General features: G+C 52.2%; 1 protein-coding gene across 1 annotated transcript in view; it reads right to left on the bottom strand.

Annotated features, from left to right (window-relative positions):
* The window catches only part of STK10 (serine/threonine kinase 10), a 144340-nt gene extending 132272 nt beyond the window's left edge, over positions 1-12068 (bottom strand). The window contains exon 1 of the mRNA XM_019027991.4: positions 11615-12068. Coding sequence (XP_018883536.3) covers positions 11615-11770 — 156 coding nt within the window. The 5' untranslated portion in view covers positions 11771-12068. The remainder of the gene's footprint in view (positions 1-11614) is intronic.
* Positions 12069-12308: the final 240 nt, after the last annotated feature.

Consider the following 12308-nt stretch of genomic DNA (forward strand, 5'->3'; position numbering starts at 1 on the left):
TCTCCTAAGATGCCCTAGACTCTTTCATGCCTCCTGTCTCACAAACATCTTCTCGGGCTAGTCACCTCTCACCTGTCACCTCACTCCCTTAGCTCTGATTCGGGTTCCAACTACAGCTCTGGCCTTCCCTCCCACACCCACCTGGTTCGGTCACCAGGGTCGGTCACTCTGGCTCAGCCTCCATTCAGCATGGACCACCTTAGTTTTGGGCAGCCAGGAATCCTGGCTCTGGCACCCTGCAATTGTGTCACCTCTCTGGTCATGGCCTCCTCCCCCATCAAAAGAGAGTCCCTCTCTAATGTTACATGGGCTGGCCTGATCAGGCCCTGGGGGACTTAAGGCAGGCAGGACATTTTTTGAGATCAAAACTGTCAAGTCTAAATTCATTGGCTTAGCATTCAAAGCTCTCTTGACTTGGTCCCTGCTATGGTCCGAGTATCTGTGTCCCTACAAAATTCTTATGTTGAAATCCCAACCTCCAAGGTGATAGCATTAGAAGGAGGGGCCTTTTGAGAAATGATTAGGTCTTAATGAGATTAGTGTTCTTGTAAAACAGACCCCAGAGGCCGGTGCGGTGGCTCACGCCTGTAATCCCAGCACTTTGGGAGGCCGAGGAGAGTGGATCACTTGAAGCCAGGAGTTTGAGACCAGACTGGCCAACATAGTAAAACGCCATCTCTACTAAAAATACAAAAATTAGCCAGATGTGGTGGTGCACGCCTGTGATCCCAGCTACTCTGGAGGCTGAGGCACAAGAATCACTTGAACCCAGGAGGCGGAGGTTGCAGTGAGCCGCGATCATGCCACTGCACTCCAGCCTGGATGAAGGAGTGCAGTCTTTAAAAAAAAAAAAAAAAAGACCCTAGAAGGCTAGATGTCCTTCTGTCCCTCCCACTATGTGAGGTCACAGTGAGAAGGCACCATCTATGAAGCAGAGCAGGCCCTCGTTAGACACCAACTCTGTGGGAGCCTTGATCTTGGACTTCCCAGCCTCCAAACTATGAGAAATAAAATGTTTATTGTTTGCAAGCCACCCAGCCTATGGTATTTTGTTATGGCAGCCCGAATGAGCCACGCCCCCAAATGCTATTGCAGATCTGGCCTGGCCCTGGCCCATGCCCACTTCCCAAATCCAGTGACCACTGGGTTTGAGGAGGCAACAGTAGAGGCCAGATCTGTCGTGCCCAACACGGCAGTCACTAGCCATATGTCACTATCGAGCACCTGACATGTGGCCGGTGCAGATGGAGATGTGCCATAAGTGCAACATCCACCAATTTCAAAGACTTCGCATGAAAAAGAATACAACACATTGCTTTAATTCTGCATTTATTACATGCTGAAGTGATAAATATATCATTAAAATTCATTTCCCTATTTTTCCTCTGGTTTGAAAGAGGTGACTAGGAAACCTGCCATTGCCTGTATAGCCTGCGTAACACTCCCTTGGACAGCATCATTAGCCCAGACACAGAAGGGACCAACTTACCTGTTTTTGTTTTGTTTTGTTTTGTTTTGTTTTGTTGAGACAGAGTCTTGCTCTGTTGCCCAGGCTGGAGTGCAATGGCGCTTTCTCAGCTCACTGCAACCTCTGCCTCCCAGGTTTCAGATGATTTTCCTGCCTCAGCCTCGCAGGTTTCAGATGATTTTCCTGCCTCAGCCTCCCAAGTAGCTGGGACTACAGGCATGAGCCACCACACCCAGCTAATTTTGTATTTTTAGTAGAGATGAAGTTTCACCATGTTGGCCAGGCTGGTCTCGAACTCCTGACCTCAGGTGATCCACCCATCTCGGCCTCCCAAAGTGCTGGGATTACAGGTGTGAGCCACCGCGCCCAGCCCAGGATCAAATTATCTGATACTTACAGAGAAGACCGAAATCTGGGATTTTCTGTGAAATCTCTTCACTTAAAAATACTGGCAATCAAGTCAAATTTGGTTCAACCCGCGTGGGGGCCACACCGTGTGGCCCCATCCTCAGGCCACATCAGGCCCCCACATCAGGCTCAACGGCCAGCAGTCAGCAACCTCGGGCCACTCATGGGCCGGCCTCTCTCCTGGCCTGGACTTCCTTCCCTCCACCTTATCACCATCCCGCCTGCCGTACCAGGTGGAAGCTTCCCCGCTGTCGGCTGGCTGCCTGCTTGTCCCTGTACAACTCTCACCTCAGGCAGCACCTTCCGGTCTCCTCCCCCATGACACACTGGAAGCAGCAGGGGAGGCCGCCTTCTTATCCTGAGCACCTACTGTGGCTAACTGGATACCCGCTGTGTGAGCTACTCAGGCAATTCTCACAATAGCTCCCGCAGGTGTAGTCAGCCCCACTGTACTCAGGGGAAGCTGAGGGAGGCTGAGACAAGCCACTTGCCTGAAAGGACACAGTGGCTAAATGGCACAGCCGGGATGCAAACCCTGGCTTCTCTGACTGAAAGACCCAACTCTTTCATTGCACACCCAGAGACCTGACAGAGGAGGTCAACAAATACCGTCTGCCGGGCTGAATAAAGGAACGCTCATCTGCACAAGACAGTGGTTCTCAGCTGGAGCCATTATGCCTCCCTCCCCCATGGAGCACGTGGCAACGTCTGGGGACACTTTTGGTTGCCACAACTGCAAGGAGGTGTTCTGGCATCCAGTGGGCTGAAGCCAGGGATCCTGTGGAACACCCTATAATGTACATGACAGCTCCATATCAAAGAATGACCCCACCCAAAATGGCAGTAGTGCCAGGTGAGGAAGCGCTGGTATGAGGGCTATGCTATCAACACCAAGGTATTCCTGCCTTGTCCCTAAAGTCATAGTGACAGGTCAGGAGCTTCTCCATCTGACACCAAGAGCAGCAATCATAACACCTCATCGTCATTTCCTGAGCCCTTCCTGGGTGAGAATCAGATGCTAAACACATCACCTCCTCAACTCCTCTCAGCCCTGTGGCCAACTCCATTTTGCAGACACAAGATTCAGGTTCAGAGGAGGAGGTGGTCACCTATTTGGGGTTCAAATAGGGCCAGGACTAGGACCCAGATCCTACTGAGCCCCAAATCTCTTCCCTTCACCACCACCCTGTTCCACTACCCTCAGCAGCAGGGGGCCTGAGAGTGACCACCCAGGGCTGTTCTGGGGGCTATGGGGTGACAACCTCTGGAGAGTCCCCCTAATCTAGGTAACCTCGGCAGGCCAGGCCATGGGAGAGTCCTAGGTGGAGGGCAGGTCTATCTGTTTGTTTCGATCCCTTCCCCCGCAGCTTGCTTTCGCATCAGCCAAAAAAAATTCCCAGAACGGCCAGTGTGAAATCAGACCCGCAGGGCTGTGGGCAGGGCCCCACGCAGAAGCCGGGCCCCCTTGAAGGGCGTCATCCACAGGAAGTTCAGACCCCCTTGGATGAGGGCTGAGTCACGAGTTAGAAACCCACTCACAATAGCATGGACTTGGGTTTAAAAATACTTGGCTGAGCGGAAACAAGGTTACTGCCTGGGGCCAGATCTCTTTCCGGAGGAGGAGGGGAGGACTGAGACCTTCCCCATCCCCAGAGGAAGTGGAAACCCAAGCTTTCAAACTAGTAGGCAGGAGAGGAGGTGAAAGGAGAAGACTCTGGCTCAGGGACGGGCAAGACGGCCTGGGAGGGCTCCTACCTCACTTAACCTGAGCTTCCTCTCAACCAGGCAGGGAGGGCAGAATGTCACATCACTCCTAAAGCCAGCACACAGCAGAGGCACCTAAGCTCTGAGCAGCAGCTGCCAAGGCCCCCTGTGCACCTGAGGAGTCTAAGAGGACTTGGGAATTGGCTCTCAGCAATAGCAAGAGACAAAGGGGACCTGTATCAATTTATCTCATTTTATTTTTAAAATCACCCTCAAATAGGCATATGCTTTGACCTAGTAATTCCCTTTGAAAGTCCAGCCTAGGCTGGGCGTGGTGGCTCACGCCTGTAATCCCAGCAGTTTGGGAGGCCGAGGCGGGCAGATCACCAGAAGTCAGGAGTTCAAGACCAGCCTGGCCAACATGGCAAAATCTCGTCTCTACTAAAAAATACAAAAATTAGCTGGGCATGGTGGCGGGCGCCTGTAATCCCAGCTACTTGAGAGGCCAAGGCAGGAGAATCACTTGAACCTGGGAGGCGGAGGTTGCAGTAAGCCAAGTTCATGCCACTGCACTCCAGCCTGGGAGACAGAGCAAGACTTCATCTCAAAAAAGAAAGTCTAGCCTAAAAAGTAAATTAAAATACAGCAACGGCCAGGTGCAGTGGCTCACGCCTGTAATCCCAGCACTTTGGGAGGCCGAGGCAGGCGGATCACTTGAGGTCAGGAGTTCAAGACCAGCCTGGCCAACATGGTGAAACCCCATCTCTACTAAAAATACAACAACAACAAAAAAAAACATTAGCCGAGCGTGGTGGCGCACACCTGTAATCCCAGCTACTCGGGAGGCTGAGGCAGGTGAATCCCTTGAACCCAGGAAGCAGAGGTTTCAGTGAGCTGAGATTGCACCACTGCATTCCAGCCTGGGCAACAGAGTGAGACTCTGTCTAAAGTAAAATAAAATAATATACAGCAAGAACTCTACAAAGCTGTTCATCAAGATACAGTCGGCTTTGTGAGAACCCTTATTTTGAACCTGCCAACTTTGCTCCAACACCATCGACATACCAGGGAGTGATTCTGCTATAAGGCTAAGGTCGTGTTTGGTTACATATAGAAACAGCAAGTGAACGCCGCAGATGAATGCAGAAAACTGCACTCAGCTGACTCAGGTGTTGAAGGAATGCACAAAACACACAGGCACACACCTCTGACATCCATCAACCACCTCTGAGCCACACCCATGTGCATCTGCCATCAGATTGCACGCACACCTCCTTCCACAGCTCCCTACGCTGCTGCCTTCCCAGCACCCACATCCACCCATGTGGTGCATCTTTTTTCAGGTAAAATGCCTACTTACCGCAGCATGTGCGTATTTCTTCTCCACGTAACTTGCGTAAAACTGTACTACTGGTTTTTAGATTCTGAACTTTTTTTAAAAGATGCCACTGATGAAGTTTTTAAGTGCTGTGCCCTCAACCCCATTCTTCCCTTAAGGCCTCTAGTTTTTACTGCATGATTTTGCATAGCTCTGTGATTTTTACGAAGGCATAATTGTCTTCTATTACGTATTAAGTAAAGTGCCTAGCACAGTGCCTGGCATACGATTATTTAATCTATTTTAAATTTTTTTTTTTTTTTTTGAGACAGAGTCTCGCTGTGTCACTCAGGCTGGAGAACAGTGATACAATCTCGGCTCACTGCAACCTCCACCTCCCAGGTTCAAGCGATTCTCCTGCCTCACCCTCCCTGAGTAGCTGGGATTACAGGCGCCCACTACCATGCCAGGCTAGTTTTTGTATTTTTAGTAGAGAGGGGGTTTTGCCATGTTGGCCAGGCTGGTCTCAAACTCCTGACCTCAGGTTATGCTCCCACCTCAGGAGGTGGAGGTTGCAATGAGCCAAGATCGCGCCAATGCAATCCAGCCTGGGTGACAGAGCAAGACTCTGTCTAAAAGAAAAAAAAGAAATAAAACACTACAGGTACATATGATTAGAACCAAGCAGGGAAAAAAAATTCACCACAACATCAAAAGTCTAGAAGGAAATATACCAACATGTCAACAGATGTTGATGGAACCCAGGGTAATTTTTTTCTTCTTAATTGTTGCTATTTGTTTGGTAAACTCCCAATTTTGCAAAATAATAAATCTTTTAAAAGTTTAAAAAGGCCGGGCTCGGTGGCTCACGCCTGTAATCCCAGCACTTTGGGAGGCTGAGGCGGGCGGATCACAAGGTCAGGAGTTCGAGACCAGCCTGGCCAGCATGGTAAAACCCCGTCTCTACTAAAATTACAAAAATTAGCCGGGTGTGGTGGTGCACACCTGTAATCCCAGCTACTTGGGAGGCTGAGGCAGGAGAATTGCTTGAACCTGGAAAGCAGAGGTTGCGGTGAGCTGAGATCGCACCATTGCACTCCAGCCTGGGTGACAGAGCTAGACTCTGTCTCGGAGGGGAAAAAAAAAAAAGGCTTAAAAACAACAAAAAATCAAAACCAAAGCAATTTTCTATTTTTTGTTTTGTTTTGTTTTGAGCCAGGGTCTCAGGGTCTCATTCTGTTGCCCAGGCTGGAGTGCAGAGGCGTGGGTGCAGTGGCTCACCACAACCTCTGCCTCCCAGGCTCAAGCGATCCTCCCACCTCAGCCTCCTGAGTAGCTGGGACCACAGGCGCATGTCACCACGCCCAGCTCATTTTTTTTTTTTTGGAGATGGAGTTTTCACTCTTTCACCCAGGCTGGTTTGCAGTGGCACAATCTCAGCTCATTGCAACCTCCACCTTCCAATTTCAAGCGATTCTCTTGGCTCAGCCTCCAGAGCAGCTGGGATTACAGGCGCCCACCACCACGCCTGGCTAATTTTTGTATTTTCAGTAGAGACGGGGTTTCACCATGTTGTCCAGGCTGGTCTTGAACTCCTGACCTCGTGATCCACCCAACTCAGCCTCTCAAAGTGCTGAGATTACAGGTGTGAGCCACGCGCCCGGCCAATTTTTTGTATTTTTGGTGGAGATGGGGTTTCGTCATGTTGCTCAGGCTGGCAAAGCAATTTTTAAGAAGGATACCAGGCTCAGTGGCTCATACCTATAATCCCAGCACTTTGGATGGCTGAGGCAGGAGGATCACTTGAGCCTAGGAGTTCAAGACCAACCTGGACAATATAGTGAGACCCCAACTCTACAAAAAATTTAAAAATTAGCCAGGTGTGGTGGCGTGTGCCTGTAGTCCCAGCTACTCTGGAGGCTGAGACAGGAGGATCCCTTGAGCCCAGGAGTTCGAGGCTGAAGTAAGCAATGATGGTGCCACTGCACTCCAGTCCTTGAGACAGAGTAAGACACTGTCTCTAAAAACAAACAAAAAGAAGCAGAAAAATCATCTCAGCCTGCTAACCCAACTCCCTTCATTTTTCCATGCTCCCTGTCCACATTGTGTGCATGAGTACCTGTGTTGCCTGCCGCTATCACAGCAAGCACACCCGCTAAAGTCAGCTTTTCCCACTCAATCTATCACCTTTTCCCCTTTCTACCTCCTCTTCAAAATGAAGATTATTTTCAGTGATAAGAATTTTGAAACCATATAGCTTGTAAACTTAACTTTTTTTTTTTTTTTTTTTGAGACAGAGTTTCACTCTCTTGTCCAGGCTGGAGTGCACAATCTCTGCTCTCTGCAACCTCTGCCTCCCAGGTTCAAGCAGTTCTCCTGCCTCGGCCTCCCTAGTAGCTGGGATTACAGGCTTACAGGCATGCGCCACCACGCCCAGCTAATTTTTTGTATTTTTAGTAGAGATGGGGTTTTACCATGTTGGCCAGGCTGGTCTTGAACTCCTGACGTCAAGTGATCCACCAGCCTCGGCCTCCCAAAGTGCTGGGATTATAGTCTACTTTGTATTCTAGTAATTAACTAGGAATGGTTTTCTTTTGAAACCAATTTGTAGGACTGGTTTTCTTTTGAAACCAATTTGCATTCACATAGGCATTGAGTGAGAATGAGCTTGACTTTGCACAAAATCAATCCTATCCTCCTCTTTTTCTCCTGAGGCAGACAGATTAAGGCTTATCAGGGAGAGGAGGAGAAAAAGAGGTTTGATATCTCGGAGACTGCTCCTGTGAAGACTCATCAGGAAATCTGGAGTCAGAGTCCTCTCCTGACACTGTTGACAAACTCAGACTTCCAAGGCCCAGAAAGACCTCAGGAAGCCTTCAACACTTAGGCTGTCAGAAGAAAAACAGTGCTACCGGCAGTCCCTCCTCAGCTCCCTGCCAATTGCTTTCTCAGGTGCCGTGTCAAAATGGAATCTCTGGTTCCAGCCATAACACCAAGATGGAATTTTTGGTTTGGGTTACTTCAGTGACCAGGCCAGGGAAAACCAAGTGGGCAGGAGTCGTGGTCCTTGATTAGAGGGGTCTTTAGTAAAAGCAATACCTACTTCGACTTCAAGCAGGAGGGGTGAGTAAACAGCACCTCTCGAGTAGGCAGCCTGGGTGACAGGGATCTCTGATCCAAGATGGGTCTTCCTTGGCTGGTGACTAAGGAAAAAGGGTTCAACTGAAGCCCAGAGCCCTGCGTTCTAGTCCCTTCTCTTCTCTGGGCACCGGGACATATGGGGTTGGCTTAGGTCAGAGGGGTACTTGCTAAGGCCAAGTAGGTAACAGAATAGATTGCTCAGTTCTATCAGCAATCACACAGCTCTCTTGGTCTGGCTCACGCTTAATTAAGAGAAAATGGTGGATTCGGAGGTAGGCGGAGAGGGCTGTGGTGCAGCCAGCTCACAACTTTGAGAATTAAAGCCACTTTTTGTTTTTGTTGTTGTTGTTTTTGAGACAGAGTCTCCCTCTGTCCCCCAGGCTCGAGTGCAGCGGCATGATCTCAGCCCACAGCAACCTCCGCCTCACGGGTTCAAGCAATTCTCCTGCCTCAGCCTCCCGAGTAGCTGGGATTATAGGGCATGCGCTACCACACCCGGCTAATTTTTTATTTTTGTATTTTTAGTAGAGGTGGGGTTTCACCATGTTGCCCCAGCTGGTCTCAAACTCCTACCCTCAAGTGATCCACCCGCCTCGGCCTCCTGAAGTGCCAGGATTACAGGCGTGAGCCACAGCACCTGGCCCTGGAGTCACTTTTTTAAAAACTGACTTTCCACGTGCTTTGGAGAACCAAGAGGAGACAGTATAGACTGTGAATCGGATGAGTTCCTTTGCGTGAAACTTTCAGAGTAGCAGGGGAGTCTTAAGGGACTAAAGCAGGAGGAAACACAACTGAAAATGACAAGGGGAAATCTTACCAGCATGAAAGCAAAGTTCTGCGTTTAAGTTTAAAGGAAGATGAACCCTATGAAGCCAGGACACACTGCGGGGAAGGGGACAAGAATGCAATTGAAAGCCCCTAACGGAGAAAAAAAAACCCATATGTTTGTTTTGTTTCGTTTTGGTTTTGAGACGGAGTCTCGCTCTGTTGCCAGGCTGGAGTGCAGTGGCGCTATCTCAGCTCGCTGCACCCTCCACCTCCCTGGTTCAAACGTTTCTCTTGCCTCAGCCTCCTGAGAAGCTGGGATTACAGGCACGCATCACCATGCCCGGCTAATTTCTGTATTTTTAGTAGAGACGGGGGGTTTCACCATGTTGGCCAGTATGGTCTCAATTTCCTGACCTCATGATCTGCCTGCTTCAGCCTCCCAAAGTGCTAGGATTACAGGCGTGAGCCACCACGCCCGGCCCAAAAAACCCATATGTTTAGCATACGCTAAAAACACCAACTGAACCTTCTGGAGAAAGTGGGTCCTGTGGTGAGCTGACCACAGGGGTCCAGCTGCCCTCACAGTAGTCAGAGCACAGCTGCAGGAGCAGGCTCTGTGTAAGGCAGTCAAGGACACTGGCAGCATCCAGGGAGAGCTGCAAGGCTGAGGATCATTCTCTGGTGCCACCAGGAAGAAGATGCAGCTCTGAGGAGAGTAAAGAAAAGATGTGCTGAGGACAGGGTGAGCTGGCTGCCCTCAAATATGGGCAAGGCCCTCAGGCAAAGGAGGACAGCAAGTCGGGGCAGTCCAAAAGCACTGCCTCTCGGATCACAGGACCTCTCCCCACCCCATAACAGGAAGTGTGGGCTCAGAGGGGAGGTGGCAAGGAAACAAAAGAGGCACCAGGCCAGGCACAGTGGCTCACGCCTGTAATCCCAACACTTTGGGAGGCCGAGGTGGGTGGATCAACTGAGGTCAGGAGTTCGAGACCAGCTTAGACAACATGGTGAAACCCCGTCCCTACTAAAAATACAAAAATTAGCCAGGCGTGGTGGTGTGTGCCTGCAATCCCAGCTACTTGGGAGGCTGAGGTAGAAGAATTGCTTGAACCCAGGAAGTGGAGGTTGCAGTGAGGGCCGAGATCAAACCACCGCACTCCAGCTTGGGCAACAGAGTGAGACTCCGTCTCACAAAAAATAAAAATAAAAAAAGACACTGAGTGGGCCTGGTTGGTCTCAAAATTGCCACTGCTCCAGGTCAGGCAGGGTGGCTCACCGCTGTAATCCCAACGCTTTGGGAGGCTCAAACGAGCTGACTTCATGAGCTCAGGAGTTCATGACAAGCCTGAGCAACGTGGCGAAACCCCAAGTCTACAAAAAAAAATACAAAAATTAGCCGGGCTGTGGTGTGCACCTGTAGACCTAGCTACTCCGAAGGCTGGGGCAGGAGAATTGCTTGAGCCCAGGAGGCAGAGGTTGCAGTGAGCCGAGATCGGGCCACTGCACTCCAGACTGAGCAACAGAGGGAAACCCTGTCTCAAAAAAAAGAAAAGAAAAAAGAAAAACTGCCACCACTCCAAGCCTCTAGGGCAGTACTTCTCAAACCTATTTGCTTAGGAATCACCTGGGATCTTATTAAAACGTAGACTCTAATTCAGCAGGTCGGGGCTGAGCCTGAGATTGTTCACTTCTAACAAGCTCCCAAATGATGCTATTATAACACCGGTCATCTAGGAACTACTTTGGTAACTAGGCGATAGACCACTTCCAAGTCAGAGGAGAAGGCCTGGAGAAGCCTTCTCTGTGGTCCAGCCTCATAGAACGGCAATCCTAGGGTCAGAGAGTGGCCTACAAGCTACAGGAGCCCCAAGGAGGAGGACAGTGGCTTAGAAGAGAGATGCTCTCCTGGAGGTATACACCAATTTAACAAGTGGGAGTCTCCCAGTAAAAATTTTCTTAGGGGAAAGGGGGGAGTCAAGCTGTAGGTATTGGCTCCCTAAAACAACTCACCACCTCAGAATTAGCTCCCAGGAGCAGAAACCAACGTCCTGCTGCCACACTTCTCTAGACTCAATCAGCTCTGCCCCACCCACTCCACAAAAGCTCTCTGCCGCGTCTTCCTCTAGGGGAGAGGTGACTGCAGGCTGGGAGACTCCCCAGCTGTGACTCAGACGGACGGAATCAAATCTGTTCCCCCAGGCTCAGCATTCACCAGATCCTGACCTCCCCCTCTGCCCAGCCCCAACCCACCTTTCCAAGCCCCATCTCTCAGTCCACGGGCCACCCCTCGCCCACCCCACTTCCCTGTCTCTGGCTCATCTTCAGATGTGTCCCTAGCTCCCAACCCGTCCAAGCGCAGCCGAGTTTCTCGGTCTACATAGCCTCGATATTCCCACAGCATCTGTGTGGTCTCTAAAAAAAAAAAAGTGTGCCCGTATCGCCGTTTTACGGAACGTCCCTAGAAGGTCCCTCGAGTGGCCCTCTCGGATGCTGAGGTCCTGTCAACGCCCCTTTGTCTCCCCGTGCGGCGCCGAGCGCAGTGCAGGACACACAGGAAGTGCTCCGAAACAGGGCTAGGGTGGGGGCGGCAACCGTGCCCGGAGGGGGCGCCCGGAGCGCAGGGACTCGGCCGGGCCGAGTGATGTTCCCCCCCAAAAACAAGAGTCATCGGGATGAGGGCCAGGGACCCCGAATTCAGCGCCGGGCAGCCCTCGGAGCCGGAGCCAGGCTGGCCGGCTCCGGGTCAGGCATCCCTTCCTTCCGGAGCCCCTCGACGCGCGTCCGGCCACCCACCTCAGCGCCCTCACCTTGTAAACCTTGCCGAAGGCGCCGTCGCCCAGCTCGCCCACGATCTCCCACACCTCGTTGGGGTCCAGGTCGCGGCGGACGTGCTCATATTCGCGGGACTTTCTCTTCTCGAAGGTAGACAGGCGCAGGATGCGGCGGAAATTGGCAAAAGCCATGGCCGGGGGCGCGGTGGCGCCGGCTCGGGCTCGGGCTGTGGCTTCGGCGGCCGCGAGGAGAAAGAGGAGGAGTTGGAGGACGCCGCGTCTCTCGGGGTTCTCCCCAGACCCGCCCTTCCCCGCAGCCCGACCTCGGTCAAGTGTGCCCTGGGCAGCGCCGCGCCGGGAGCACCCGGAACCGCGCAGGCGGCGGCGTCCCCGCCCCCGCCCTGTCAGGTCCCCAGGGCCGCCTCCCTTGTGCCGGCCTCGCAGCTCCTGCCCGGCCCAGCCCTGCCTGCGAGAGCCTCGGACCCGTTCCAGGGGACCGTCCCCGCGCCCGCCCACCGGCCCGGCTCCACCTGCCGCTCCCCGGCAGAGCCCCGGGACCCCCTAATTGGCTGCGGGCGCTCCCCGGCTCCGCCCGTCGCCGCAGGGCACTCTGGAAACTGTAGTCCCCCCACACCACGCTCCGCGAGCCGCGGGCTGGGCTTTGGGGAAGCTTCGGGGACCGCTCGGTGGGACCGCTCATGGACTCAGGAGCTCGCCCGCCGCGCCGCGT

The sequence above is a fragment of the Gorilla gorilla genome, chromosome 4 (genome assembly GCF_029281585.2).
Source record: "Gorilla gorilla gorilla isolate KB3781 chromosome 4, NHGRI_mGorGor1-v2.1_pri, whole genome shotgun sequence".
Taxonomy (NCBI): domain Eukaryota; kingdom Metazoa; phylum Chordata; class Mammalia; order Primates; family Hominidae; genus Gorilla; species Gorilla gorilla.